The sequence below is a fragment of the Conger conger genome, chromosome 16 (assembly GCF_963514075.1).
Source record: "Conger conger chromosome 16, fConCon1.1, whole genome shotgun sequence".
NCBI classification, from domain to species: domain Eukaryota; kingdom Metazoa; phylum Chordata; class Actinopteri; order Anguilliformes; family Congridae; genus Conger; species Conger conger.
This window is the reverse complement of record NC_083775.1, coordinates 17,690,616-17,717,920: the sequence shown is the minus strand read 5'-3', so window position 1 is coordinate 17,717,920 and position 27,305 is coordinate 17,690,616. Positions and strand designations below refer to the sequence as shown.

The 27,305-nt window shown below is 47.8% G+C and overlaps 1 protein-coding gene across 1 annotated transcript; it reads left to right on the top strand.

Annotated features, from left to right (window-relative positions):
* Positions 1-2,589: 2,589 nt before the first annotated feature.
* On the top strand, positions 2,590-25,895 carry usp36 (ubiquitin specific peptidase 36). The gene is made up of 21 exons (XM_061224335.1): positions 2,590-2,718; positions 11,136-11,397; positions 11,635-11,856; positions 12,442-12,552; positions 13,809-13,911; positions 14,102-14,169; positions 14,795-14,865; positions 15,155-15,237; positions 15,690-15,801; positions 16,173-16,313; positions 16,921-17,021; positions 17,112-17,250; positions 17,712-18,053; positions 18,813-19,049; positions 20,035-20,162; positions 20,363-20,929; positions 21,804-21,997; positions 22,257-22,424; positions 22,837-22,952; positions 23,333-23,477; positions 23,916-25,895. The coding sequence occupies exons 2-20, from the start codon at positions 11,145-11,147 to the stop codon at positions 23,462-23,464; spliced, it is 3,288 nt and encodes a 1,095-aa protein (XP_061080319.1). The 5' UTR covers positions 2,590-2,718; positions 11,136-11,144; the 3' UTR covers positions 23,465-23,477; positions 23,916-25,895.
* The last annotated feature ends 1,410 nt before the right edge of the window (positions 25,896-27,305 follow it).

The window sequence follows — 27,305 nt, the reverse complement described above, 5'->3', positions numbered from 1 at the left end:
CATACTCTGTTTTGTCTGTTTACCTAACGCCAAATGAGATATGTACGCTATAGTAATGATATAGTATGTGGAAAGAGAAACATATCAACATCATTTTACGAATCATGCATGTCTACAGGCCTCATCTTCGACTTTGCGCGCAGATGGTCCAACGCCACAAGGGGGCGCCAGTATCGTCGCCTCCTCAGCATTTGTTTGTTTCTGTTAGAGACGCCTAGTGGTATTGGTAGGAATTGCATTTGCATTAGTCCGTGCTAGGTAGGTAAACAAATGCTTTCACTCGGCTAACACTTATGACCCTTAAAACCCTGTGTAATCATTTTATCGTGTTTGTCTCGCTTCAGTGGTGGTTAGTATGAATTACTTTTTGTAGTATGCATGACTTTCGTTGTTTAATGACGGCCTACAGACTGATCCCGTGACTCTGCACACGTGCTGTATGTACACGTGGTTGGTCTGTGTGTTTCCTGATCCTCGGTGGCTCGCTGGGTGAGGTTGTTGAGAGGAGAGGTTGTTTTGCACGTACTATACAGCGTTAGCGACCTAGTAACGTTAATTATACTTGTGCTGATGCTATATTTTAATTGAACCCCACGTGTCCCTATGTAGCCTAACTACCTACGCTTTTAGATAAGACTGGCACATTAGCTATTTTCCCCAACAAATATAGCATAATAAAAGCTCGACAATATTGGCACTTACAAGCCTACTGATTCCTGTAACACGCACATGTTATTTAGTTTGTAAACTTCCATGCGTTTAACGCCGTTAGAACCGAGTTGAATGCTCTAGACTACATAGTTGCTCGCTGGTTTACGGAGCAATGTGTTGTATCAAGGTGATGAGCCTCTGTAGCTAATGACGTCAGTGCGAATTTGAAAGAATAGCTACAGTCGCCAGCAAAAAAACTAGCTGCGCACTTGCTAACTTGCTAGGGAACTAACCAGAAATAAGTAATTCGTTAGATATTATCTCATATTTGAATGTTATATTAGTACTGAAGATACTGCGGCGATTTATACGTATAACATATAATAAGCCAAAATATTTTTGTTCGAACAGGAACACCAGAATGCTTTATCCTATAACAATGTCATCTTGTTCGCTCAGAACAGCTGATAAATGAGATGACTCTTGCAACACATCTTGTCCAGGATTCCATAGCCTATTAAAATATTTAGCTTAATTTATTTTAAATGAATTACACAGTATGAATTAAACTTATTTTATGAATTAAACTTATTTTAATGACAGTGTTGGAATTCCATATGCCTGCTTTCCTTCCCTCAGAAGCGACTCGCCTGTATCCGTAATTGCGGGATGCTACCTCTCCATACATTTAAGGCTTGTTGCAGTATTTCCTTAATCTGATGAAGCGCGTGTATTCTATTTTGTGAGCCTACAGCAACACAAACCTGCGGTGAATCTGGGGTAGTAGCCTGAAGCACGTGATTTATTCCAACAAAATATATCCGATTTCCCAGACAACCATAATATTGGCCATATCGTTAGAAATGGCATTGTTGGAACCAGTCGAATTTGACAACACTCAGAAAACGCCCCAATGTTGTAGTAGTCGTAGATACAGTAACTGTAATAACCAGCTGTTCAAATTCTGGGAAGAGCACAGTGGCCTAATTCTACTCAGTGAAAGAACATTTGCCTTGTGTGTGTGTGTGTGTGTGTGTGTTTGTGTTTTAAACATTTTGTTAAAAGAGGCAAGAAACACCGAACAATGTGAAAACTCATCTTGTCCCAGAAGAGCAGTTTGGGGGATAACATATCAGATCAATTCCTCCACTGAATGTTCGGCCATTAGAGCATGTTTGTGGGCACTGGGCAGTTGACAGGCTGTCCACCCCTCAGATTGGAATTGGGAGTCTGAGGATCAACTGGAAATGTGCATAAATTCTTTATTTCTAATGAAAGACCACCCCCTCCACTGACTTCTATGTCTTCCATGAGGACATACTGTGCCTGTCATTCTGACCAGACAAGCTTTGTGCTTTAAGATTTTTGAGCAGTTTCTTGACAGTTCCAAAAAATGTTGCCGTTTTTCCATAGAGGGCAAAATTGGCACTGTGATCAGCTCTGTGGCCAGCTGCATTTAAATGAATAATGAAAACAAAATGTATATTGTGCAAGTCATTCTGGATAAGCATGTGTCCAAATGAAATAAATAATGTAAAATGATATAAACAATTCTGAAGAGTAACTATTTTTGAAACCATGACAAAGAATGTATCATTCATTAGTACAGTGTCTTGCTTATCTCCCTGTCAAGCTCATTACACAAGAAGGGATAGAGGCCTGCTAATGTGTTAACTGGTTTACACAACGGCCTAATTTTCTATAAAATAGCCTTGCATACAGCTAATATTGAAGTTCTTTGAAAAAGTTGTCCTGGCCGTAACCCCATTATAGCCCGGACGAGATTGACAGGGTAGAATCACTTCAAGAGTCGTAAACAATCTAGTTTAAAATGGATTCCTTATGAAAGTTGCCAGTTTACCCGCCTCCTGTCCCTTCGGACTGGATGGAAATGCCACGACTTAAAGGAGTCCATATTATAGGCCTACAGCATTGCCAGTCATCTTTGCTCCGCCCTCTCACATTGCAGCATGGAGGATAGAATGTAACAAAATCCAGGTAGCAACTGTGGCAAGGCAAGAGGTGTTCTTCATTTTAAAAGGACATCGTGCTTGGAAGATAAGAAAGGTAAAAAAAAAAAAAAAAATTCCGGCTACAGTTACCTACATTTTAAGAACTGCCAAGAAGTGATGCTATGCTACAACGTTTCTCTATATTCTTCGGGCGGATAGGGTGGGGGAATACACATTGCTGCATGAGGAGCTAGCTGTTCCCTCTGTCGTAGCTAGCTAACGTTAACTGTTCAGCAGTACTGACCATTCGGTTTCTATAGCTGCGTACATTCATTTAAAATTATGACGGATGCTAAAGGTATCGTTTTATTAAAACATTTGTGATCTCGCTACGTTTCTCTTTTAAAACCACTCGTTTGCATCGTGGTTTGCAAGCTAGCTGGCTAGCCGTCTGGCCACATTGTGGTTCTGTAGCTAGCCTGGTGACATGGTGGTTCTTTTCGCTGTTGAGGACACTTCGCAAATCGACCAGAATACGTATGCCTGGTGCTGTAGGCACGGACATTAATTTCATGTAATTTCCTTCCACTCCGTTGCCATGATGGCTAGTGGAATATCTCTTGCTATCTCGGCTAGTGAGAAATAAATATTTCAGGTTATCGTCAGGAGATTTCTACAAGCTAGCGGAGGTCAGTAGGAGTGTATAGCTATGTGCTGGCTAGCCGAACCGGTTAAGGCTAGACTAAGTCATGGTCACCGTCGTTAGAATGCAGTCGAATTCTCCTGAAAATCTACAATTTTATCATTTTTATAACTTTCATAACCGTTATTAACTACCTAGCCAACTGGCGTCAAACTACAGGTCTGTCTAGCTACGATAGCACTGTACTGTTCACGGCATCTTGGCTGATCACCTTGTGTGGTTGGTAAAATGTGTCGTTTTGAGAGTTCTAATTTGACAAAAAAGCAGCTAGACTAAGTCGGCTTTTAGCTAATTTTACCAGCCAGCTACCACATGTGAACATAACGTTGCACTCGCTGAAGAATCTCGTTAGCTGGCTTGCTGTTTTTTCGCTTTGAGGTGTAGCTGGGGTATATCTGACGCCAGACTGCGTAACGTTAGCTACAGTATGATTATAGCGTAAAGGTTTTCCTTTGTACATTTTAAAGGACTTAAAGCTTTGCCTGTATCATTACAATTGAAGTCTACAAGCCAGTACCCACATCAAATGCCTTGTCCTGAAGTTTTCTTTGTTTTGACATCAGTTATATTAGATAACGGAATTGGTTGAATAAATGCCAGTTTTAACACTTGCTTAATGAAGTGACAATAGAGAAGCTGTTGATATTTGGGAAGAGCGTAATATGTTATCTGTGATCATCTTATGGGAGGTTAAAGTTGGATGCCATACAGTCTGTCAATATACTCTAACGTGTGCGGCTGTCCCATACATGTAATGTAAAGATTGCCGGCCTAATATTTGCTTTATAATTATGTATAATGTAGGACAATACATATAAAGTGACAATCGCCACCCCCCATAAAAAAATAAGGGATTGTCTCCAAGCGATTTATTTTGGTGCCCTACCGTTTTCAGATTGTCCATATGACTTAAGTTCCTTACTGTAATTAACCATGGTTCAGGGAGCCATTGTAGTGGGCTGGTGCATCCTACGCTGTTTCCAACTGAGTTTTTGGTTTATTAGGTTGATGTGCTGTAGCATAGATATTAATTGCATCATTATCTGTGTTTGGCATCTGTTGATTTCTTCTCAAATAAAGTTAAATGCGCAGTGTTTAAATGCTAGTTTAAATATAACTATAACTATTTCTATAGGTGTTAAAAGGCACATCTAATGGTAATTTATGACAAAATGTTTTTTTTATGTTTCCGTCAGTAGACACAGTGATGAACGTACAATTTTCTGTTTAGTAAGAATAAGATACTCCATTTTGAAAATGAGCCATTGTTGGTGCATGAGTGAAAGCTGATGGAAGTTTCTGTATGAGCTTCAGACGCCGTGCTGGGCCGACCACAAAATGGAGCATCAAAAAGATTCAGGTAGATCATCGTTTTTCAGTGCGCAAACGTTTGGGTCAAACCACCTTCTTCAGTGTGTGAAACCAGGCCTGCCATCGATGCAACATGTCTCTGTGTTCATTCAACAGCTCATTCGGGCTTAAATCAGTGGTGAGCACTGCTGGTATGTAAAGGAGTGCGAAATGGGGCAGTGAATGGATGGAGAGATTGGTCGGTGACGTGTGAAAACGCTGAAGCTGCACTGAGCGTGCTCGCTGGAACATGGTTTTCACGCGTGACCAGTTGCGTCCCCACAGGTCATTTTAGTAGATGGGTTAGCGTTGCTCCGCTGTGATTAATCACACGCGGCAGCGTGGTTTAGCCCAAAGCTCTGAAACGAAACCAAGAGATTAAACTGCACCCCGGCTTGGCCATGTGTTTGAAAGACGTGCTAGTGTTGAAGTGGCAGAGAATATTGCAGGGCCAGGCCAATATCCCAGGTCAGTTCACACTACAGAATGCTGCTGCTCCTGGATTTTAAGCCGTTTGATGACATTGTGATTTCATGAATTTAGAATTTTCTCTAATGTTCTGGTCTGAGGTGCGCTCACCCTGCTTTCAAGTGATGTTGGGTCGTTTGTTTTCCCAGAGTCCGGAATACATCCCAACTTGGCCATGGGACTCGTTCACGTTCTCATGCTTTATAGTCGGACAATTAGAAGAAAGATCGTGTGGCTGCGTGTTGGTTCCTGTCGGGATTGTTTACATTCTAGTCTAGCAACCGACAAGCTAGTTATAGCAAGAAATGTCTGGGGTTGAAAAATGCAAATAACACAGGAAATTGAATGCTCTGAGCCTCCAACTCTAGTTATCAAAGAATGTCTATGTGTGGTTCACTTGGCTTTAATGTAGAGGGCGGCCTGTAGTGTAGTGGTTAAGGTGCATGACTGGGACCTGCAAGGTCGGTGGTTCTAATCCCCGGTGAAGCCACAATAAGATCCGCACAGCCGTGGGGCCCTTGAGCAAGGCCCTTAACCCTGCATTGCTCCAGGGGATGGTTGTCTCTTGCTTAGTCTAATCAACTGTACGTCGCTCTAGATAAGAGCATCTGACAAATGCCTGTAATGTAGTGTATCACAGTTTTTACAGTTCACTGTGGACTGTGTTTTCTTCGACTGTTGAACCGAGTAATTCCGGCCAATTCGCGCTGCATCTAAAATCCTGATTTCCCTGACTTGATCATCCAACATAAGGTGTTCATGAGTGCCTTTCCGGTGGGAAACTCGTACACACCATGAATCCAACACCACTTAAAAGCAGGGTCAGCTGTTGGTTCTTTGCTGCCAGCTGTCAGCCAATTATTGTTTTTCTTGCTCTTTAAGGATAGGTAGATTGCTCAACATGTCCCCTGATTTGGATTCCGGTTTCGCCTGCTGTTCATTTCAGTGTTGTCATCCACCTCCTTTTGTACCCATGAATCCTGCCATTCCTTCTGGCTGTAAAATTCATAGTGCAGAAAATGTATGCAAAATAAAATTCGTGAAACTGTCCTGAATGCCAGTTCAGGTATTCTTCTCGTAAGCAGAAGTGCTGCCCTGCAGTTGTTGGCCGGTTTATTTGCATGTTTATTCTGTACTGCATTAAATGGATTCGTAAGATCTGTAGATGCGTGTCTGCTAACGAGTAAGCATAATCTGTCAAATGCATTTAATAATGTATTGCCTAGTTGCTCTCAAAAACATGGATTGATGTTGCAGATGCAGCTGCTGTAGTTTTGCTGAGCTGTCATTGTGCCTTTACACAAGCAGATTAAGCAATCCCTCCTTCCCATATTATTTTTGTGTGAAGTAATAGTCTGTCCTCTGAAGGAAGGGAAACGTGCAGGGGCCGTATGGCCCTGGGAGTCACTGAGGGATCGTACAGCTGGGCTTTTGGGCCTCGTCCCTCCCTGGGTTGCACAAGCACACACACACACAGGCACAGGCGCTCGAACACAGTTGTTTACGGGGTAGGCTCCTCGCCTAATATTCGTTCCGGAGTGCGTGTTTTTTAAGTCTGATGTAATAAGCTTATCTCAGCAGGGGGGAAAAGCAGCGGAGAGAATAATCCCTGAAAATCAGCTTTGCCGCGCCGCCATCCTCTCCGTGAGCCGTGGCCACTGCCGCGACGGTCCCCCCGTGTCGGTCTCCTCGGTCTGGGGCGTGGGAGAACGTAGTGCCCTTTCAGCGTCCCCACATGGCCCTGGCCCTGGCATGGGACAGTACATTAACGGTGCTTTTCCTGGCGGAAATATCTCTGTACCAACCGGCTCACCGTTCACTCGAAGACCCACTCCCACGCATGAGTCACTGCAGTGACATCACCAGGGTCACGCTCTAGGGCCATGCACAAACACACACGCCTTGAAGTCGTCAGCCTTGGGTGAAGAGACCGAGTGCGTCTGCCTCTTTCAGAAATTGGCTACCGACCGCGGGCTTCAAGCCGGCCAACTTGCATAACTGTTTGGCCGGATTTGCATGCTAACAGTCCCTTTATTGGTCAGTCAATAAAAAACGAAAAAAATCATCAGATGACACTGCTGCAACAGGCACCGATTGGGTAATTTAATATGTCTTTTCTCTATTGACAGGAAAATAAATTGGCTTTATTAGTTTCCAAATCAGTCTCCCCACTCATGCCAATTCGCAGGTTGATAATACTGCCTGGCAGACATTGTGAAATTGTTCAGTCAGTAAAGAAAAGAAAACCAGGGCCGGATATGGATTTGATGGCGAGATTTGATGATCCCCGTTCCATGGTTGGTTTTCACCTGTTCTGATGACACAAAATGCATGTGCCAGAGAAACAATGCATTTGATGCTCTGCTGTTGCTGTATATTAAGTGAAAATGTTGGGCTTTGCAAGTAGCCTCATCATAATATGATTGCTTGTTAAAGATGAATAATAAATAGACATTTACAGAGATTCAGTTGCCTAGACTCAATAATAATCAGCAAGCTGAAATATTTTAAGTATGGATGTATGTAACATTTTATCTATTTATTTATTTATTTTTTTCCTGTGAACGTGGAGACAGGGTTACAGCATTTGTGCTATAATGTGATATGAAGGCATGGTCATTTATCTGAGTGATTGGTGTGTACAAAGGCCATTAAAGTGAGTGAAATGACAACCAGTAGATCACTTCCCTGATTATAAAAAGGAAAAGTGCAGCCATCTTAGAGCTGGAACTGAGTAACTCTTCATTTATCACTGTTTTTGAACCACACTGTCATACAAGTGGGCCAGTGCAGACTAAAAATCAATTTGAAATTTATGTATACATTTTTCTCAGGAAATATTTTGCTGCGTAAAGGGATGGAACAAAATGAAGTCTGTTATTCCGTCTCCCTGTAGCAGCACGCAAGTCCAGAGTTCATCTTGATTTGTCTGTGGGCAGCGGTGGGTGAAGGAGGTTGTTGTCGAACTGTGAGTCACGTTTCCTTCGTGAAGCAAAGGTTGCCATTGTTCCTGTGCGGAAAGAGATTTGAGGATGAAATAATTTGTCTTGTTACGTCATGGTGGTCTTCTGTGCACACTCAGCCGTTGTCAGTATAAATCATATGCGCTTTTCCTCATGAAGGTTAGCTTGCCCTTGTGTGTGAGATGCATGTGCCCCTCCACCTCTTAATACCAGCCCCGGCTCTGAGCATGCACGCTGTGATCCGCCCCTTGTGTGTGTGTGTGTGTGTGTGTGTGTGTGTGTGTGTGTGTGCCTGTGTGTGCGCGTGCCTGCGTGTGCGCGTGCGTGTGCGTGTGTGCGCGCCTGTGTGTGCGTGTGCTTGTGCGTGCCTGTGCATGTATGTGTGCGTCTGCCTCTGTGCGTGCGTGTCTCTGTGTGTGCGTGTGTGTGTGTGTGTGTGTGCCTGTGTGTGCGCGTGCCTGTGTGTGCGCGTGCCTGTGTGTGCGCGTGCCTGTGTGTGCGCGTGCCTGTGTGTGCGCGTGCCTGCGTGTGCGCGTGCGTGCGTGTGCGTGTGTGCGCGCCTGTGTGTGCGTGTGCTTGTGCGTGCCTGTGCATGTATGTGTGCGTCTGCCTCTGTGTGTGCGTGTGTGCGCTTTTGTGTGCGTGCGTGTCTCTGTGTGTGCGTGTCTCTGTGTGTGCGTGTGTGTGTGTGTGTGTGTGTGTGTGTGTGTGTGTGTGTGTGTGTGTGTGTGTGTGTGTGTGTGTGTGTGTGTGCGTGTGAGAGAGTGTGTGAGCCTTGCTCATTCATTGACTGCTGAAGGGGAGCGGTGGTTGGTTGGGACTAAAGCCAGCTCCACGTCACTCTGCCCCCCCCCCCCCCTCCATCAGCGCTGGCCATGACTGCAGCTCATGCGTGCTGCTCGCGTGGCTGTGTGGGGATGACATAATCGTTCTTACCGGAGAGTCCTCAGCCAGTCCCGTAAAACCGGCCCCTTTTTACAGCCCTGCAGCCATGCTCACGCCCTATTGGCTCCCCACCACTTTCCCCTCTGCAGGTTCACACAAAAACAGATGGTGTTATTGGGCCACGCTTGCGTCTGTGAGACATTTCAAGGTCGGAGGTGGGGGTGGGGGTTCTCCTTGCGGGCGTGTGTGGTGTGGGGGGGGGGGGCGGTGGGGGTGGGTGGCGGTGCGGCGGGTCTTTGTGTTTCCCGGAAGACGCCGGAACAGAAGCGTAGGGGCAGCAGATGGAATGTGGAAAGCCCCGTTGTCACCGCGCACAGCCCAGGAGACCGTTACCGCGTCAGTCCCAGAACCATGCTCGCTCGGCTGCATCTCCTCCACTGGCTGACGCGTGGCGAGGGAGGTCGAGGAAAAGGACTCTCAGGCGCTCCATGAATTGTTGTTTTTCCATCCAGTGGTTGCGGGGGGGGGGGGGGGGGGGGGGGTCTGGTGTTGGCTGGAGGAACAGCGATGGCGGTCTCTTCTGGCCCATGGTAAAGCCCTGCCTAATGTTCCTCTTATCAGCAGAGACGAGGAGCTCATTTACTTTAATGGGCTTGGGCTCTTGTCAGGTCATGATGATGAGGTGTGCGTGCGGGCGAGTGTGCGGGAGTGTGTGCGGGAGGGCGGGCGGAAGTTCACCAATGCTCCTGATGGGTTTGGGCTCTGAACTGTGTAAAGGCCTTTTCTAGTCTGAGCTAATTTAATGGCAGAGACTGATGCAATTTGTTCCTCTTTAAGAGGCACTCAGCATAATGGACCCTCTGTGTGATGCCTCCTGTCAGAACACTAAACATTGAAGAGGTACACACACAGGGGCATACAGACTACCTTCAGTATTAAAGGCCGCCTTCAACATTAAAGACTGCCTTTGGCATTAACACATGTGTACATATACATGTAAAACTGATCCATCAAACCTGTTCTGTAGTTTGTTCTAATGACCTTTATATGCACTTTTTTTGTATGTCGCTTTGGATAAAAGCATCTGCTGAATGTAATGAAATGTCATGTAGCGTACGTGTACGTATGGACACGAACGCATGCGGTTGTGTGTGTGCGCGGGCACAGACACACTGAAGGCCATTATGATGATGGTCTGTTGATGATGAAGAGCGGTAGGCTGTGTGTGTACGGCCACTCGGCCACAGCCGGTGACCTTCGTTACCCTGGCGATGACCTGGTCTGCTCCCAGCTCCAGCTGCTGCTTTGTCACGTTCTTGCCTTCTCTCAAAAAGGTGTTATTTCCTTATTGACAGATAAACGCCAGTATAGCTTTACCATAACTTTCATCAGCCGCCTGTTTACTTCTTTTGACGTTTTGCTGCCACACATAGTAAAATGCATGCAAGCTTCTGGCAGTAGGGGGCAGCATAGGCTATAGGCTATATAGCTTAGCTCTTATTTGAAGGCTATCTACGGATGAAAAAGCCATTGCTCCTCATGTGGATATTCATGCGAACAGGTCGAGCGCTGAGTAAACCACACTGGTTATGCGCTACAGTGAAGAGGTTGGGATGAGCTCACCCTTTGTTGAGCAGCTCCTGTGCAGCTCCTGTGCTCCACAGTGATGCCCATAGCCCAGTGTGTTCTGTGCCCTGCTCCACAGTGATGCCCAAAGCCCACTGTGTTCTGTGCCCTGCTCCACAGTGATGCCCATAGCCCACTCTGTTCTGTGCCCTGCTCCACAGTGATGCCTAAAGCCCACTGTGTTCTGCGCCCTGCTCCACAGTGATGCCCATAGCCCACTCTGTTCTGTGCCCTGCTCCACAGTGATGCCCATAGCACACTGTGTTCTGTGCCCTGCTCCACAGTGATGCCCATAGCCCTCTGTGTTCTGCTCTCTGCTCCACAGTGATGCCCATAGCCCTCTGTGTTCTGTGTCCTGCTCCACAGTGATGCCCATAGCCCACTGTGTTCTGCTCTCTGCTCCACAGTGATGCCCATAGCCCTCTGTGTTCTGTGCCCTGCTCCACAGTAATACACCATGCCCATAGCCCACTGTGTTCTGCTCCCGACTCCACAGTGATGCCCATAGCCCACTGTGTTCTGCTCCCGACTCCACAGTGATGCACGATGCCCATAGTGGACAAGCTGAAAGAGGCCCTGAAGCCCGGCCGCAAGGACTCTCCCGACGAGGGAGACCTCAACAAGCTGCTGGCCTCGTCCGCCAAGAAGGTGCTGCTGCAGAAGATCGAGTTTGAGCCGGCCACCAAGGGCTTCTCTTACCAGCTGGAGAGCCTGAAGACCAAGTACGTCATCCTCAACCCCAAGAGCGAGAGCACCGTGGTCCAGAGGCCCTCTGACCCCGTCCACATCAAGCGGCAGGGTAGGTGTAGGGCTGGGGCACTTTACATTTAATTGTATTTTTAACCCTTAGTATGGTTAATACTGGAAATTATTAGGGGTTATTCCTGAACTGAAGGGACAGTATGTTGAATGTCTGAAGATATGATCGAAGAGGGTAAATAATGAAATATTATTTGAAGGCAGCGTGCATGTTTGCGAATGTCTCGATGCTCCACGTGGCGACTGGCCTTAGCTAACGCGGCTCTGTTCTCCCCAGTCTCGGAGAGCGCGGGCGGTGGGCAGAGCGATGGCATCCCCGCCCCCCAGAAGATGCTGTTTCCCGGTAACCGCCTCTCCATGAGGTGGGAGCGTGTCTACAGGGTGGGGGCCGGCCTCCACAACCTGGGAAACACCTGCTTCCTCAACTCCACCGTGCAGTGTCTCACCTACACCCCGCCCCTTGCCAACTACCTGCTGTCCAAGGAGCACAGCCGCACCTGTGAGTCCGGCCCGCCCCGTCGCCCCTGCCTTTTTCTGAGAGGCGTAAAGCCCAGGGCTTAGGAAGTAAAAGTCCACCTGTGAACTTCATAGCTGATTCTGATAGGGTGGCCTGTAGCGTAGCGGTTAAGGTAAATGACTGGGACACGCAAGGTCGGTGGTTCTAATCCCGGTGTAGCCACAGCCGTTGGGCCCTTGAGCAAGGCCCTTAACCCTGCATTGCTCCAGGGGAAGATTGTCTCCTGCTTAGTCTATTCAACTGTACGTCGCTCTGGATAAGAGCGTCTGCCAAATGCCAATAATGTAATGTAATGATTCTCCTGGCTGAGGAATTATGGCACTAAGCAGATCTAGCTGATACTGTAGAGGACTTTCTAAACCCAAGTTTTCCATTTCCAGTTTTCTTCTGCTTTTTCTCTGACTGGCGAGACTTCACCTTGTAGCAATAGCACATGCCATTGGCCCGCAGTCTCAGGCTAGTTCAGCTCTGTTTGGACGAGGCAGTAAAAGCAGTTTGTGAAGCCGGCATTTGTGGGTGAAGGTTGGTGGTTTGTGGCTGGGTCTCACGCCTCGGTCTTTTCTCCAGGTCACCAGTCGGGGTTCTGCATGATCTGTGTGATGCAGAACCACATCGTCCAGGCCTTCGCCAACACAGGGAACGCCATTAAGCCTGTGTCCTTCATCAGAGATCTGAAGAGTAAGGACACTCATCGTGTGTGTGTGTGTGTGTGTGTGTCTGTGTCTGTGTCTGTGTCTGTGTCTGTGTCTGTGTCTGTGTCTGTGTGTGTGTGTGTGTGTGTGTGTGTGTGTGTGTGTGTGTGTGTGTGTGTGTGTGTGTGTGTCTGTGTCTGTGTCTGTGTCTGTGTCTGTGTGGCCAAAAATTGACCTTGTGTACAGTGGTGGAGGTCCTGGCTCTAGTACAGTCCCGGCTGTAGCGCGCTGATTCCCCGCTGTTCTCCGCTGGCGGTGCTGCGGGGGAGGTGACGTCACCCCCTCCCCTCGCAGGGTGCGTCACGGAGCGAATCCATGACGACGGCGGAGCACAGAGGAGATGATTCTGACTGGCTGCGCATGTGGTGCTGCCCAAGGGAGGGCCCCTCCTCCATCCTCTGCCCTGGCCCACTCTCCTTCTCTCTTCCTCTCTCCCTCTCTTCCTTATTCTCTCCCCCTCTCTCCCCCTAATCTCCCTCTCCCTTGCTCTCCATCTCCCTCCCCCTCTCCCTCGCTCTCCCTCTGCTTCCCTCTCCTTCCCTCCCTCACATTCTCGCTCTCCCCTCTCTCCCTCTCTCCCTCTCCCCCTCTCTCTTGCTCCCTCTCTCCTCCTCCTGCTGCAGTGACCCCTCTCTCCTTGAGACTGCGGACTGGGAATGTCTGGCACAAATCCCCAGCAACGGCAACAATGTCACCGAGACTCAAAGGCCACCCTCGCACACTTTTTTTCATTTTTATTATCTCTTTTCTGCTCACAAACCTTCTAAATGACTAAATGATAGTATTTTCGTAATATCTTTAGCTACATATTTGTATTTTTCAGAAGGAATTTGATTCACATTGCTCATGGCCCATTCTGTACTGCCACAGGCTGTGTGTGGATCATGACTGGTTCAGTACAGGTCTTGGTCCTGAATGTGCTTGTGAGGTTGAAGAGGTCCTAAGCCCCTACAGACTTAAGTCGGAGCAGGTTATGGGCAGTTTTGAGTGTATATGCAAAATGTATGTGGTTTTGAGTGGATGTACGTGGTTGGTCATGAATGTTTCTCTGTGGATGTGCTTGGGTCATGATCAGGTCGCTGTCCTGGTTCCCCGAAGCGACTCAGTGATTGTGCTGGGTCAGTGATTGGTTGACGGAGCTGGTGTGGATGGCGACACGTCCCGGTCATGTCGCCTGACCGCAGGATTTGATGAAGCACTCAAAATGGTGTTGCGCGGCGTAACCTGTCCCCTCTTTCGCAGAAATCGCCCGTCACTTCCGGTTTGGCAGCCAGGAGGACGCCCACGAGTTCCTGCGCTACACGGTGGACGCCATGCAGAAAGCCTGCCTGAACGGCTACCCCAAGTAAGACCAGGGCAGCAGCTACACGAGCCCTTCTCCAGCTCGCGTACAGGCAGTCCCGTGCTGCTACGGGACTGGGAAACTGCTCTTTTGCACGTAGTTTAATTGCATATCGTAAATACAGATACTCGTAATGAGCACTTTGTAATCCGTGAAATGTAATTACTTGATTGTCTCTCCATTACCCCTGCAGGTTGGACAGGCAGACACAGGCCACCACGTTGGTCCATCAGATCTTTGGGGGTTACCTCAGGTCACGAGGTACGGTAAAATGCTTCTGTTCGTTGATGGCAGTAGATGGCCGTTTACCGCTTCATAGATGACTACACGACAGTCAATTAGTCGCCAGATTTGCAAATGTTCCGCGAAATGTTCCGTGAAACGGAACTTGTCGCAACAAGTCAAAATATTTACCGAAACGGTTCACAACTTCTCAAATAACATAAAAAAGGTTGTTCTCATAAGTGACGACCCTATTAAATTTGCTCAGAGAAAGTTGCCTTGTCATGCGTCTTTTTGCAGCTTTTATAGACACCCCATTCAGCTAAACAAATAACACATAGCCGTTCTGTCAGTTTGGATCAAACTTGGCACGGTTTCAGCCTCGCAGGTCAGGAAACTGCTGAGCTGGTTTCATGTTGATGGGTCGCAAGGCGTTTCTATTCTAGGTTAAGAAAACACGGCCAAAGTAGGAAACTGACCCATTTTCATTGTGAATAATTATGCAAATTGTATTGCGTGGACATGCAGTGGCCTTTTTATGGTGTGCTTCTCTTTATCACATATGGGTCATGTTGTCATTTTCCTGGCCCCTGGGATTGCTTCTTGCCGCTGTTTTCTGTATGAATAATTGTCTGAGAATTTGTGAATGTATTTTCTTCTGCAGTTAAGTGCTCCATTTGTAAGAGTGTATCGGACACCTACGATCCTTACCTGGACATTGCTGTGGAGATCAGGGTGAGCCATGGCTTGCTTCTCTGTTATAACGCTCATTATCACCTATGGGCTAAGTTAATGCTTTTTTGCTTGGGTTTGCACAAAATTGTTGGAACAGGATTTGTGGAATTCCGTGGTTGTTGTTTAGATGAATCCCTCATTCCTTGAGGTTAAAACTCGAGTAAAGTTGCGATTTTATAGATTTTGTTGCTGTCTGTGGTCTTTGCTGTTTGAGGAGCTCCTGTTAGCCGTGGAGCTGACTTGTCTGTCTGTCCGCCTGTCTGTCTGTCCGTCTGTCCGTCTCGTTCAGCAAGCGGCAAACATCGTCCGGGCGTTGGAGCTGTTCGTCAAACCAGACGTTCTGAGCGGAGAGAACGCTTACATGTGTGCAAAGTGAGTGCTGTTCTGTACTCCAGAGTTTTCCGTCACTTCGACCGTAAACACCGTCAGGATGGCTCCAGGCTCCTTATGACAACCTTGAGGAAACCTGGAAGCATTGAGTCAGCTAGGCTAGTCGGCATCAGTGCACATTCTGATATACTAGTCTGATTTTGAGGTTTCCTTAGGGACTGCTAAACACGAATGTGACTAATCCGCTAATTCACCACAGTGTTTTCAGGAAGTTTGTCTAAATTGCTGGTGTGAAATGGGTGGGGAATGACCCATGCAGGATATTACAGATACGCTAATCCGCGGATGGCAGCCCATGGTTACCAGATGTGGCTATACCCCCCCCGGCTGCAAACGAGCTCGTTCACAGCCGTCTGTTTTGTTTGACCCTCCCTCCTGTGCCAGCGTGCCCACTTTAAACGTTTTCTCATTTGTTTTATGCCCTTCGTCTTCAGGTGCAAGAAGAAAGTACCGGCGACCAAGCGGTTCACTGTCCACCGGACCTCCAATGTGCTGACGCTGTCGCTGAAGAGGTTCGCTAACTTCAGCGGTGGGAAGATCACCAAGGTGAGCGGCCTCCCTGGAGAGCGCCTTCCTGCAGGGGAGAATGCCTGCCTCTTCATGTGCCTCTCAGTTTTTACATTTCTTCACAAACTTCCCTTATTTGGCAAGAACAGCATATTCTGTAATTAAGAAAAGGGTAGAATGAACAATGTGGCTTATTATCAATGGATAATGCTATAATTATGGTATCTCCCTAATGTAACAAAATACTCATCCATTACATTACATTGCAGTTATTTTTATGTGCTTAATTTTTTATCCTTCATTGCAAGTTGCATGTTCTTTGTTGGTGTTAAATTTTGGGGTGAACATAACGTAAAAACTTTTGATTTAATTTTCCTCTATCTGAATTTCTTTCCGTGTCCTCCCTCCAGGACGTGGGTTACCCAGAATTCCTGAACATACGGCCCTACATGTCACAGAGCTCAGGGGACCCAGTTATGTACGGCCTGTATGCTGTCCTGGTGCATTCTGGCTACAGCTGTCATGCCGGGCACTACTACTGCTATGTCAAGGTGAGAGGCCCAGGATGTTGTTGCTGAGAGACAGGGGGTTAATACCTGCTTCTTCCACAGTGAGAGAAATGCGATGCATATGAAAGTGAAAAATGCATTTCATCAAATCTGTCCAGCCTGGGTGGTCATGGGAAGTGGAATATTCCCACTGTTGTGGAAATGTACTGTAGTCACCTGGGAATATTCTTTTTGATGCTTTTGAACAATTTGCATTGTTTAACATTTCATATGCAGCAGCCTAACTGCGTCTTTTGTTGCTCGCTTCATACTGATGTCGTTTGTCAAGTCCAGAAATGTCAGAATGCTGCTCCTGCTAACAAATTTGCTAGCTTGCTGGCTTGTACCTTGAATCCACTGCTGAAGGACAGTGGTGACTCATATTTACTGCTGAGAGCAGCTGCGGGTGTGTGTCCAGTCTGAGAATAAGCTGCTTGATAAGTCAGCATTTTCCATCTTCAAAGTCCATGAGACCTTGACTGTTTCAGCAATACAAGATAATCCTTCAATCCTAAAATTCTGAATCCAGTGAAAATGAAAGGGGGGGGGGAAATTGCAAGCTTGACAGAAGTCAGGCCAGGAGCTCATTGGCTCTCTCGATCTTCTGCAGGCCAGCAACGGGCAGTGGTACCAGATGAACGACTCGATGGTCCATTCCAGTAACATCAAGGTGGTCCTCAATCAGCAGGCCTACGTCCTGTTCTATCTGAGGTAATCAGAAGGTGAACTCCTGGTCTGTGGGGGTGGTGATGCCACACAACGGCACGGTGATGGTCAACACTGTTCTGTTGGGTGCCGTAGAATCCCCGAGACAAAGAAGAACACGGACGGGCCGATGATAAAGCAGGGGGCAATGCATGCTGGGAGGAACGCCATGACCCCCGAACAGCTGAAGAAGGCCACCCTCAACGGGCCGCTGTCGTCTCCGCAGGTCACCAAGGTATGGGGGATGATGGGAAAGGACACCATGTGACTACATTCCTCCCGTGGGATTGGTCTTTTTTTTTTTTTTCTCCTTTTCACCCACCGCCTGCACAGGTTTGATTTTCTTTTTTCGCTTTATGACATCAAAAAAAAAAAGAATCTCCCGAGTACAAAAGTAAAGCTTTTATCCTTGGCAGTGGCAGTTGACACAGATGTCAGAACCCTCTCTTAAAACCACGAGACATAAAGCCCTTTTATGATGTATAAAGGAAAAATGGCCAGGGTTAAATGAATTGTGATGACGTGTATGCATTCTTTGGTTTTGGGTCATAAAATAAGAGCAAAACTGATTACGAATCGAGCGTACAAATATAAGTTTACATCATTGAGATTGATCTTTCTGGAATATTCTAAATGCACGAGAACCTCACAGGAGTTGAGTAGGAGGCTGAGCTTGTTCCCTGGTTTCCCCTGCAGAAGCTGGACCCCTCTCAGCTGAGGAAGATACAGTCCATGGACGGGGGGGTCGGGGTCCCCGTGGCCCGGGGGGGCGGGCCCACGCCCAAGCTGGCCAACGGCATGCCCTCGGGGCACGGCCCCTCCAAGCCTCCGGGCCCCACCCTGATCGAGGAGCCCTTCAAGAAGCTGAAGAAGCCGTCGCTGCAGACCCAGGGCCGCAGCGCCACCCCCGCCCCCTCCAACGGCCTGGGCAGGGCGGACGGCGAGCGGCGGCCGGGGTCGGAGGTCAGGGGCCTGCCTGCATCTACCTCAATGAAGTCCCTCTCCGACTCGTCCTCCGCCGACACCTCCGATTCCAAGGTAGAGCTTCTGCACCACTCCCCTCGCTTACCGCCGTGTGGGACCAGACTTACCCAACCCTGCCCCACCCTAACCCCAGCAAGCACTGCCTTCCCTCCACCTTAGAATCTTTTCCCTCCTGTCAACCTTGCCCTGTCCTATTGGGAAACACTGCCACCTACTGGTCAGGAGCAGGAGAGGCATGAGCGTATGCGGTAACTTCATGGGCCGTCATTTGTTATGTTCCGTTTTAACTGCTCTATCGTTCTCCACCCGGTGATGGAACTTGAGTGGTCTTCACCGCTTTGCTGCTGCAGTCACGTGTCTGGATTAGCAGGGCATAGACTGTGCTGTCCTCAGTGTGCCTGACTCGGGGAGTCGATAACCCTAACCCCAGAACAGAACCCGCTGGGGCGGCAGTTTAGTATGAAGTTTGGGGAACTGGGCTTGTAACTCAAGCTGGGGTGCTGCCATCGTACCCTTGAGCCATTGCTTTGGTAAAATCCCCAGCTGTATAGATAGATTGTTTTAAAAAATGAAATTGGTTTCATTTGCTGAAAAGCATGTATGTGTAGAACTTATCTGGAAGGGGCCGGTCTGGGGGCAGGCTCTCGTTTTAGCCCACCAGAATCAGATAATTACCTGTTCAGTCAAGACCTTGAGTTGATCAGGTGGGCTAGAGCAAAAGCCTACACCGGGTGCGATTGGACAGCCCTGGTGTAGCGGGGGGGGCGAGGGTGGTGGCCGTGTCTCAGGTCGCGGCTGCGCTGTGCCCTCCAGGACTGCGGGGGGCCCCGGAGCGCCCCGGCCGGAGACCCGGCCCCCCAGAGGAACGGCGTGAACGGGACGGCCTCCCCCAGCCGCTCGGCCCCGGCTTCCAAGAGCGCGGAGCACCGGGCCGGAGAGGACCAGAAGACGGTGAAATTAAAACCCCAGGCCCTCACCAACGTCGCCTCCGAGCCCGCCAGCACCATGTCGCCCCCGCCCGCTAAGAAACTGGCCCTGTCCGCCAAGAAGGTGAGATCAGACCTGGGTCAAATCATTTGGATTGAAATGCGTTTCTGTGCTTGATTTGAGTGTCACAAGGCCCTTCATAAATGTAAACAATGACATGGCCTACGCTAGCATGTTCATCACTAACTTGTGTAGCAAAGGTCACTGTAATTTTGATCACTGATCGATTCATTTAGAAAGTCCCATAACCTCTCACTTGCTGACATAGATTTTATTGATTGATTCTCACAAAGGCTGCTACTGGAGCTCACAGTAGATTACAAACATAAGACTATTTACCCCTGAATGAGTGTGTACACCGTTAACATAGAAGGTTGTTTGATCCGTATTTGCTTGAGATTGTTACAACAAGAATGTTCTTCAGACAGCGTTCAAACATATTTACAAGTTCTGTCAGAGCAACCTGAATGTTCTCAGTGTGTTACCTACTGGTAACGTCCGGGAATTAGTCTCATTTTAAAAGATGTAGAACACGTGTCGATAACATATTCAAAATGTCGGTATTGAAATGCCAGATTTGTTGCTGAATTTACAATTAAGATTAATATTAATGACCATACATTTTACACTTAGTTTTCTGGAATGTTCTCGTTCTGTCTCCCGGTTAATGAGCATTTCCTGCGGTCCTCCTGGGGCGTCTGCTCAGCTGTTTTTGGAGTCCAGTCTAAACGATACTCAATGGGGAGCTACACGTCTGTGCTGTGTGTTGTATTTCTTGGCTTGTTTTTTAGTCCTTTTTCCTTTTGTTCTTCGATTTTTCTATCCTTTTCTTCTAACCATTTCTAATTCTTCTCTGCCATACCCTCTTCTGTTTTTCCCCTCCTCCCCTGTTCCTTTTCTTGTCCGTTTCTTGTTTTACCCCCGCCCCCTCCTTGCCCCACCCTTCCTTTATTTATTTTTTACCCCCTCATTTTTTTCTCACGATCATGGCTGCGTTTTATTTTTTTTCTTTAGACCACCAAGTTTTTATTTATGTCAATAACTGCAGGCCAGTCCCAGCAGGAGTCTGAACAGCAGTGAGGCTCCGCTCCCCCCAGCACGCCATTCGTCCAGAGACCCCACGCATCCCGCTCAACTCCACCCCCTCATCTCCGCTCTTCCCGCGCGCGCACACAGGTACGGCCAATCGCTGCCTCGCACCTCGCCCCATTGAGCGGAGGCCACTCCTCCCTCCGCAGAAAATGCATTACTACTTATTACCACATTTCACATTTCTTCGCAGATTTGCTGCTGTCTGCTGTCTGTTCCCGTCTGTCTGTGTGGGTCTTGTGCCATTGCTGACTTTCATCTTTTCCCCCCCCCTCTGTTTGATTCAGGGCTGAGCCATTCCATTCGCCCAAACCCCAGACTCCACCCCTACCCCAGCCCAGCGCAGACCCCCGCCACACTCCCCCGTCCTCCGCTCTGCCCAGGCCACCGCCCACCTTCTCTGCTCAGACCAATGGCTTTCTTCCCCGCCCTCTGAAGACCCCCAGTCCGGCCCGCCCCACCTCCGTCCCCCCGGGCTCCGCCCCCGAGCCCGTCGGTCCCGCCCCGCAGAGGAAGAAGAAGAGGCGCAAGCGCTGTCACTCGGAGATGGAGGCGGAGCCGCTGCCCCCAGCGGGAAAGACGGAGGCCGTCCGCAAAAAGAAGAAGAAAAAGAAGCGGAAGAGAGAGGAGGAGGAGCGTCCCCAGAGCCACAGGGAGGCCCCCAGCCTGCCCCAGCCCCCTCAGGAGGAGGACTGGTGTCTGGGGGAGCCCTGGACCATCTCCCCCTCACCTGCAGGGGCGCGGCCGGAGACCCCCCGCACGGAACGGCCGGCCGCAGACGCAGTCAGGAAGAAGAGGAGGAAACGAAAGGAGCGACGGGAAGAAGAGACCGCCTCTCGCCCTGTCCTTGAACGGTACGGCTTTCACCAGAGTCACCCGCACAGCAAGGGGTCTCCCAAGTCTACAGTCGCAAATGCCAGCGCGTTTTTGAATCGAGGTTCCCATACAAAGGTTTGGGAAGCGGGCTTATAACTAAGTGAATAGGTACATTAAGTTGGGGCTCTGCCATCGTACCCTTGAGCAAAGTACTTAACCTGAATGACTTCAGTAATTATCAGTACATTATTTTATGTAAAAGTGCTGGTCCCTCCTGGTCAGAGCGTCTTGCTAAACGGCTCGAATCTTAAAATGAATAAAGGCACAGTCGAGCTGAGAGTAAAGGGATTGTAATGGTTCTGTGCGCGTTGGGCCGTGTGAGGAGCCTTGAGGCCAAACGGGATTGATTCTGTTGTCTGCCTCCACCCCTGCGACGGTCGTGGATATGCAGGCTCTCTTCCGTGCAATAATACAGGAAGGTTTCGCGTTCTGATTGTATTGATCTTGCTCCAAGCTCTTAGCTCAGCTTTAGCAATTAGTTTCACTTTATTATCCTGAAAAAAAACTTGCTGGTAGAGAACGCCATTTTAATGAAGTGCGCTAGCCACCCACGTCCCCAGAAGCAGATTATGCACACAAAATTAAGGCCAAAGATGAGATTTTTATAGAGCAAGTAGAGAGATTGTTGCTCGCCTTAACCACCGCCAATGTGTAGCACCCACCTGGGTGAGGCACGGCAGCCATTTTGTGCCAGAACACCACCAAATGTCTGCTGAAGTAAACTATACTGACCAAGAAACTCTCCTGGGAGCCAAAGTGGTGGTTTTATAGAACCTCATTAGTATTAAGTGAAATGAAAATCAGTTTGTGTACAGAATGGATGGTTTCACGTAATTCATTTCTTTTCCTCAGCTCGGCGATGGAGGGAGGAGACACTGGGACAGAGCTTAAAAAGAAGAAGAAGAAGAGGAAGCTGAAGGAAGACGTGGAGAGATGTGGAGAGAAGAGCCAGGGAGCGAGCGATCAGGAGCACGCAGACGCAAGCTCAGTCCTCCCACCACAGAGCGGCGCCGTCGAGGCAGGGAAGGCCCCCGTCTCCAGCTCCGGTATGGACACCCACAATGCCACAGCCTCTTCACCTGCCGCTGCTGCCAGCTGAAATGTAACAGTGCTTTGTAGTACAAACTGCAGCTGTTTAATTATTTCAAGTGAGGGTGCCGAGTAGGGTTGTCGCGTTTAATGTTGTGTTCAATGTCACTTTTATAGTAAACCTCGCTTAAAAACGAGGCGGTGTTAACAGGCCATGTCTCTGGCATGGGGCAGGCCTGCAGAAACGGGCTGGTAATTGTGTGCCCTGCCCCGTAGCCGCAGTGTTCGTGTGGGACCGCCAGGTGAGGGACGGGTACAAGCGTCCGCAGGAAGCCCCTGCCGCAGAGGAAGGGCCCGCTCCCATGGCCTGGGACGGCAAACGCACCTGCAGCGTGGTGGAGGAGCTCCTCAGGAACTCTGCGGACAAAGCGTACGGAACGGCAGGTGAGGGCCGCGGAAGCTTCTGGAACATCGGTGCACATGCTCGGGCACAGTGCAGGAAGAGGGTGGAAACCGGCTATGCCTCCGCTGTTAACTCAGTTTTTTCAATGCATATAAAAAGTTTTCTGTTTTAGATGGAGAGCTGATTTTGACTTATTTTGACTTGTGCCTCCAAGTAAATTTACGAGACTTTTGTCAGATAATTTTTGTAATTTTTGCAAAAATAGGCTCAAACCTATGCCTTTCATTTCCTCTTGGCCATTAGTTAGAAGTGTCTTGTAGGTAGTGTGGTACAATGTCACCAGTTTAAACGGCCAGCTTCACTTTATTCTGTGGACAGTGTGGCGTGGATTATGACAGGATGCCCTATCCCCCGTGTGCGTCTGTGCCTCTGTGTGTCTGTGCGTCTGTGTAGTTCTCGGCTGGGATGGAGAGGCCTCTGCCATCAGCAGGGATGCGGTAGAGGATACACGGCACACAAAATTTGACACCGTGATCGACGAATGGGACGAGGACTTTGACAGTGGCAAGGTAAGGGTGACTGAAGCCAACCGCACGCCAACACTGAGGAGCCTGTCCCGCCCCCATGTTACCCCTGGAGGTATACCGAAAGTTAAAATAACGTTGCAGTCAAACTCAAAATCACCATGTACATAATCTATGCGTAACAAGTGCTGTTCACAGAACTGCTCTGTGAACGAATGAACTGGAATTACACACAATTGTTTTTACTATTACACACGTTTTTAACTGTCTTTTGTATCCGTCTGTGTCTGTCCGTGTATCCGTCTGTGTGTCTGTCCGTGTATCCGTCTGTGTGTCTGTCCGTGTATCCGTCTGTGTGTCTGTCCGTGTATCCGTCTGTGTGTCGGTATGCGTCTGTTCGTGTATCCGTCTGTGTGGCCGAGCAGGTAAAGAAGGTGAAAAAGTACAAGAAGGAGAGGAGGAGGAGTTTTAACGTTTTCCAGAAGATACAGGACCGGAAAAGCATGTGGTCCGTCACACCAGGAGGGAAGAAGGGTTGCATGGGATACCGCTACTGACCAAGGGAACCAGGTGAGTGAGTGAGCGTCCTGGCTGCACTTACTGTGGTCTCTGTGGTCTCTGTAGGCGAAGTGTGACTGTCACAGACGGTGAGGTGTTGAGAATGCGTTATTCTTTAAAAATGTCCGCCCTGTGCGAAAAGACCTTTTTCAAATGGATGCTACAGCACGGTTGGAGTTAAGCTGTCCGTTACCGCATTAAAACATTTCTGCTGCGTTAAGCACTTTGTTTGCTTCGTCAGATTTACTGCCCTAAAGATTCTGACGAAGCAGAAATCCAAAGCGCACTGCCTTTTTTTTTTTAACTGTCACTCCTTTGGAACTCTAAAATGAATGTCAAGCCCTTGCAGCCTGCCTCGTAATTAAAAAGTACTGAGCTACGATTGCCCGGCTCTTTATTTGATCGGTCGGTTGACTGACCTGGTTTTGTGAATTCTCTGTCTCCTCCCAGTTGGAATCTGGGATGTTTTAAGAAGGGGGGCGGTCCTCCGTGGCTCCGGACCCGACGGGGGCGGGCTCTGCCGTCTGCTCCAATCGGACCGGGACGTGGCCGGGGCGGCCCTGCGGTCTGGGCGACGGCCTGGTGGCATCTCCGAGCGGCCCGACGGCCTCCTCCGGGAGGTTCTCTGCTGGGGGAAATGGACCACAATCTGACTGTCGCGTGACCAGTCCCGCAAAACCCACGGCTCATCTCGGGGAAAGCGCTACCGCAGTACATGAGCCGAGCTTCCCCTGCTGTGTGCCCCCCTCATTAATCTAACCTTTTAAATGAGTGGGGGCACCAAGGGCGTCAAGCTGCGGTAGTCCTGTTGCCACGTCCCGCGTTCCTGTTTTTCGGATTGGAAATGTTCGTGGAACGGAAACTCCATTCACCAAGATTTCCGCTCTTTCGGAGAAATACTCGCGCAACGTGAAAACGAAATCTCGGCATGCTAATATCCTTCCGTCATTTCTGGCCATTGTAACCGTTTTGATTTTGTTAAGTCTTCAGCTGGGTCTAGTTGGTCGAGCTGTGTTTGACTGAATGCACCCCGTGCTCCTCGTGAAATCTTGGTGAATGAGGGGGAATGTGAACTTGGATTTGAGAATGACATCATGTGTTGCGGGCGCGTGCAAGAGGGGAAATTCTGTACAACCAAGCGGCCAACAGCAACCAGGGGGCAGGCTGTAATGAGTCTTTCAGGGCAGGAATCCTGCTAGTTGTGGTGTTGCCTATGGTGTGATAATGTTGTATACACCTGCATCATCCTGCCAAGTGACCTCCTTTCCAAAGAATGACTCCTAACAGTCAAGGGTGAAAGTAAAGCAGTCGGAAGGACCTGGAAAAGGCAACACTCTGTTACCTGTCCTTGACTTCAAGAGTGGGGTTATGTTTTAACCACATCCTTCTCCCACCCATAGCCACCCCTACTGAAACTGCAGAGAGCACCGTTGCTAACTTTGACTTTGAGTTAACACACCGTTTTGAATCCTCAGGCTTATTATGGGCACCGGTTACAGTTGAGGAACATTTTGCTGGAATGCCGATGGCTACTGAAAGCCTTGCACCAGTAGACCGTTGGATTTTTTTTGTTTATTTGTTTGGCCGTTAGTTTCCAAGTGTAATTTTGTTCCTTTGCCAAACATGCTGTTATTTTAAGGCACATTTCTGTGGCCCACACAGTTGAGTTTCATACACGTCATGAAAAAGAGGGGTTTTGAACTTTTTTGTTGTTGTTGTTGCTGTTGATGAATTCCATGCATGTAATGTTTTGTTGAATTTGGTTTTATTTTTTTAATTTGAATTTTACATCCAAATAATCATTAACTTGGAAGGTTTATATTGAACGGATAGCGTTGACATTGAGGATATATTTGGATTAATGTATTTGTTTGATCGTTTACAAGCAAATGGTGCAGAAATAAAAACGAAACATTGTAGGATGTTTAAAAAAGGTATACAGAGCAAATCTCCGCGTGGCACCTTAACCACACCTTCAGTGTCAGACCTCACAAACAGGAAGCTCTCTGACTTTGCTCTCCAGCTAGGCTTTCACCTCATGCTTTCAGTTTATTTTATTTTTATTTTGTGTCAGGCAAGCAGAGTTGAGTTGAAGAATCTTCTCTTCATCTCCGTACAGCAGCTTTGTGAAAATTTTATAGGATTTTATCTCTCTCTTCCACCACTGAAGAATGTATTTAAATTCATTGTTTCATTGTTTGATAGACACATTTACCATTCTTAGCCAAAAATCTAAATGGTTGCAAATAGGTTAATTTGCATTATTATATTATGTGGAGACAGTATCAGTCTCAGTATCAGGTTGGCTGTGTGCATGTGCTTAATGCTCGAGATGCAAAAGGGCTCAGGTCTATATGAATATCTATTTTATGGATTACGTATCCATTGTATCAAACATATCTTCAGTAATTCCAATTCTGTATATGTGGGGGGGGGGGGTTGTGTGTAACTTTAATTTATTCAGTCCTGTTGCAAGGAGGGATACTTAAAATGACATAATTTCTCCTAACCTTCTCATTATTTTAAGTTGAAATAATCTAAATGTTTGAAAGTTGTATCAATTGAAATCTTTAATTTAACGTCAAACTTCTTTGTGGTTGGATCAAATCCTATTAAAGTTGGATTACTGCTATTTTTCTGCATTTTTTTCATGATGTTAATATTCTAACGGCGCACCTACTTTATTTTCACATTTGTTTTTATTTCCCTCCGTAACACCATACACTCGTTACCAAGCATGTTATTGCCATCCTCATTTTAGTTTGAGTTATTTTCATTTGGGCCTGGGCAAAGCTAAAGATGCTTTGGTTTGGTGAAGTTCTTAGGCGTTCTGTTTGTCTGCTCTGTGGCCTTGTAAACATACTATCTTTCCAAGGTGTGGGATGTCCACATGTCCTGTTGGTGGACCACCCCCGGTTTGTTTCCAGAATCCACCAGCATCCCAGGGCCGGTATTCACTGAGGAAATGAGCGAAGATAAATACTGAATAAATGTTTTTTTTTTTGTTTTGGTTTTTTTGCATCATATTTCATGTGTGTAATTTTGTCCACATAGAAAAATGGTCTATAGTCTGTGCTCAGGACAAAAACGAGTGGCTATATTTGATGTCTGCTTTAAGTGCGTAACATATTTAAAGATCTATATATTTTTTACAGAGTATTGGCAGTTTATATTGGACAGATGCTGTTTGTCAGCAGCTAGGTTTGCATACGGTGTTTGTAACAGAGTGGAGTGTAGGCGGCGTCTCTGGGTCCAGGGAGAGATGGCCACGGGAAGCAGGCTGGAGGAAGCCGCAGTGCCACTTTGCTCTCAATCGTGTGTGTGTGTGTGTGTGTGTGTGTGTGTGTGTGTGTGTGTGTGTGTGTGTGTGTGTGTGTGTGTGTGTGTGTGTGTGTGTGTGTGTGTGTGTGTGTGTGTGTGTGTGTGTGTGTGTGTGTGTGTGTGTGTCTCTGTCTCTCGCTGCACGCGTTGTCTGTCTGTCTCTGCGGTCACATACATCGGGGGGGTGTCTCAGGAAAACTGACCGTCCTAGACAACACTGTTGCCCTTCTCACCGAAAACTCAAACCCATAAAAAAAACCCGCACCCCATTTTTCTCAACCCTCTCCATTGCTGCACTGACCATTGAACTATTCCCTGAAATGTCACAATGCCCTGTGATGGTTTAATATCACACATACCTCCCCTAGTCATCTCCCCTGGAACACTTCCTTAATACGTATCTATAATGTATATTTGAAAATGTAAAGACAAAAAAAAAAAAAATCTGTGGGGTCTTCCATTTGTCTGGGCACAGATACACTGCATTTATAAATGAATAATGAAAATGCTTTGCCAATG

What these genes read in the sequence shown, in the direction of transcription:
- usp36 (XM_061224335.1), top strand. Translation starts at nt 11,145, where the DNA reads ATGCCCATAGTGGACAAGCTGAAAGAGGCCCTGAAGCCCGGCCGCAAG. An exon ending in GGGTTACCTCAGGTCACGAG is followed by an intron (nt 14,170 to 14,794) that starts GTACGGTAAAAT and finishes TTTCTTCTGCAG; the next exon opens with TTAAGTGCTCCATTTGTAAG. An exon ending in CGTCTCCGCAGGTCACCAAG is followed by an intron (nt 17,251 to 17,711) that starts GTATGGGGGATG and finishes TTTCCCCTGCAG; the next exon opens with AAGCTGGACCCCTCTCAGCT.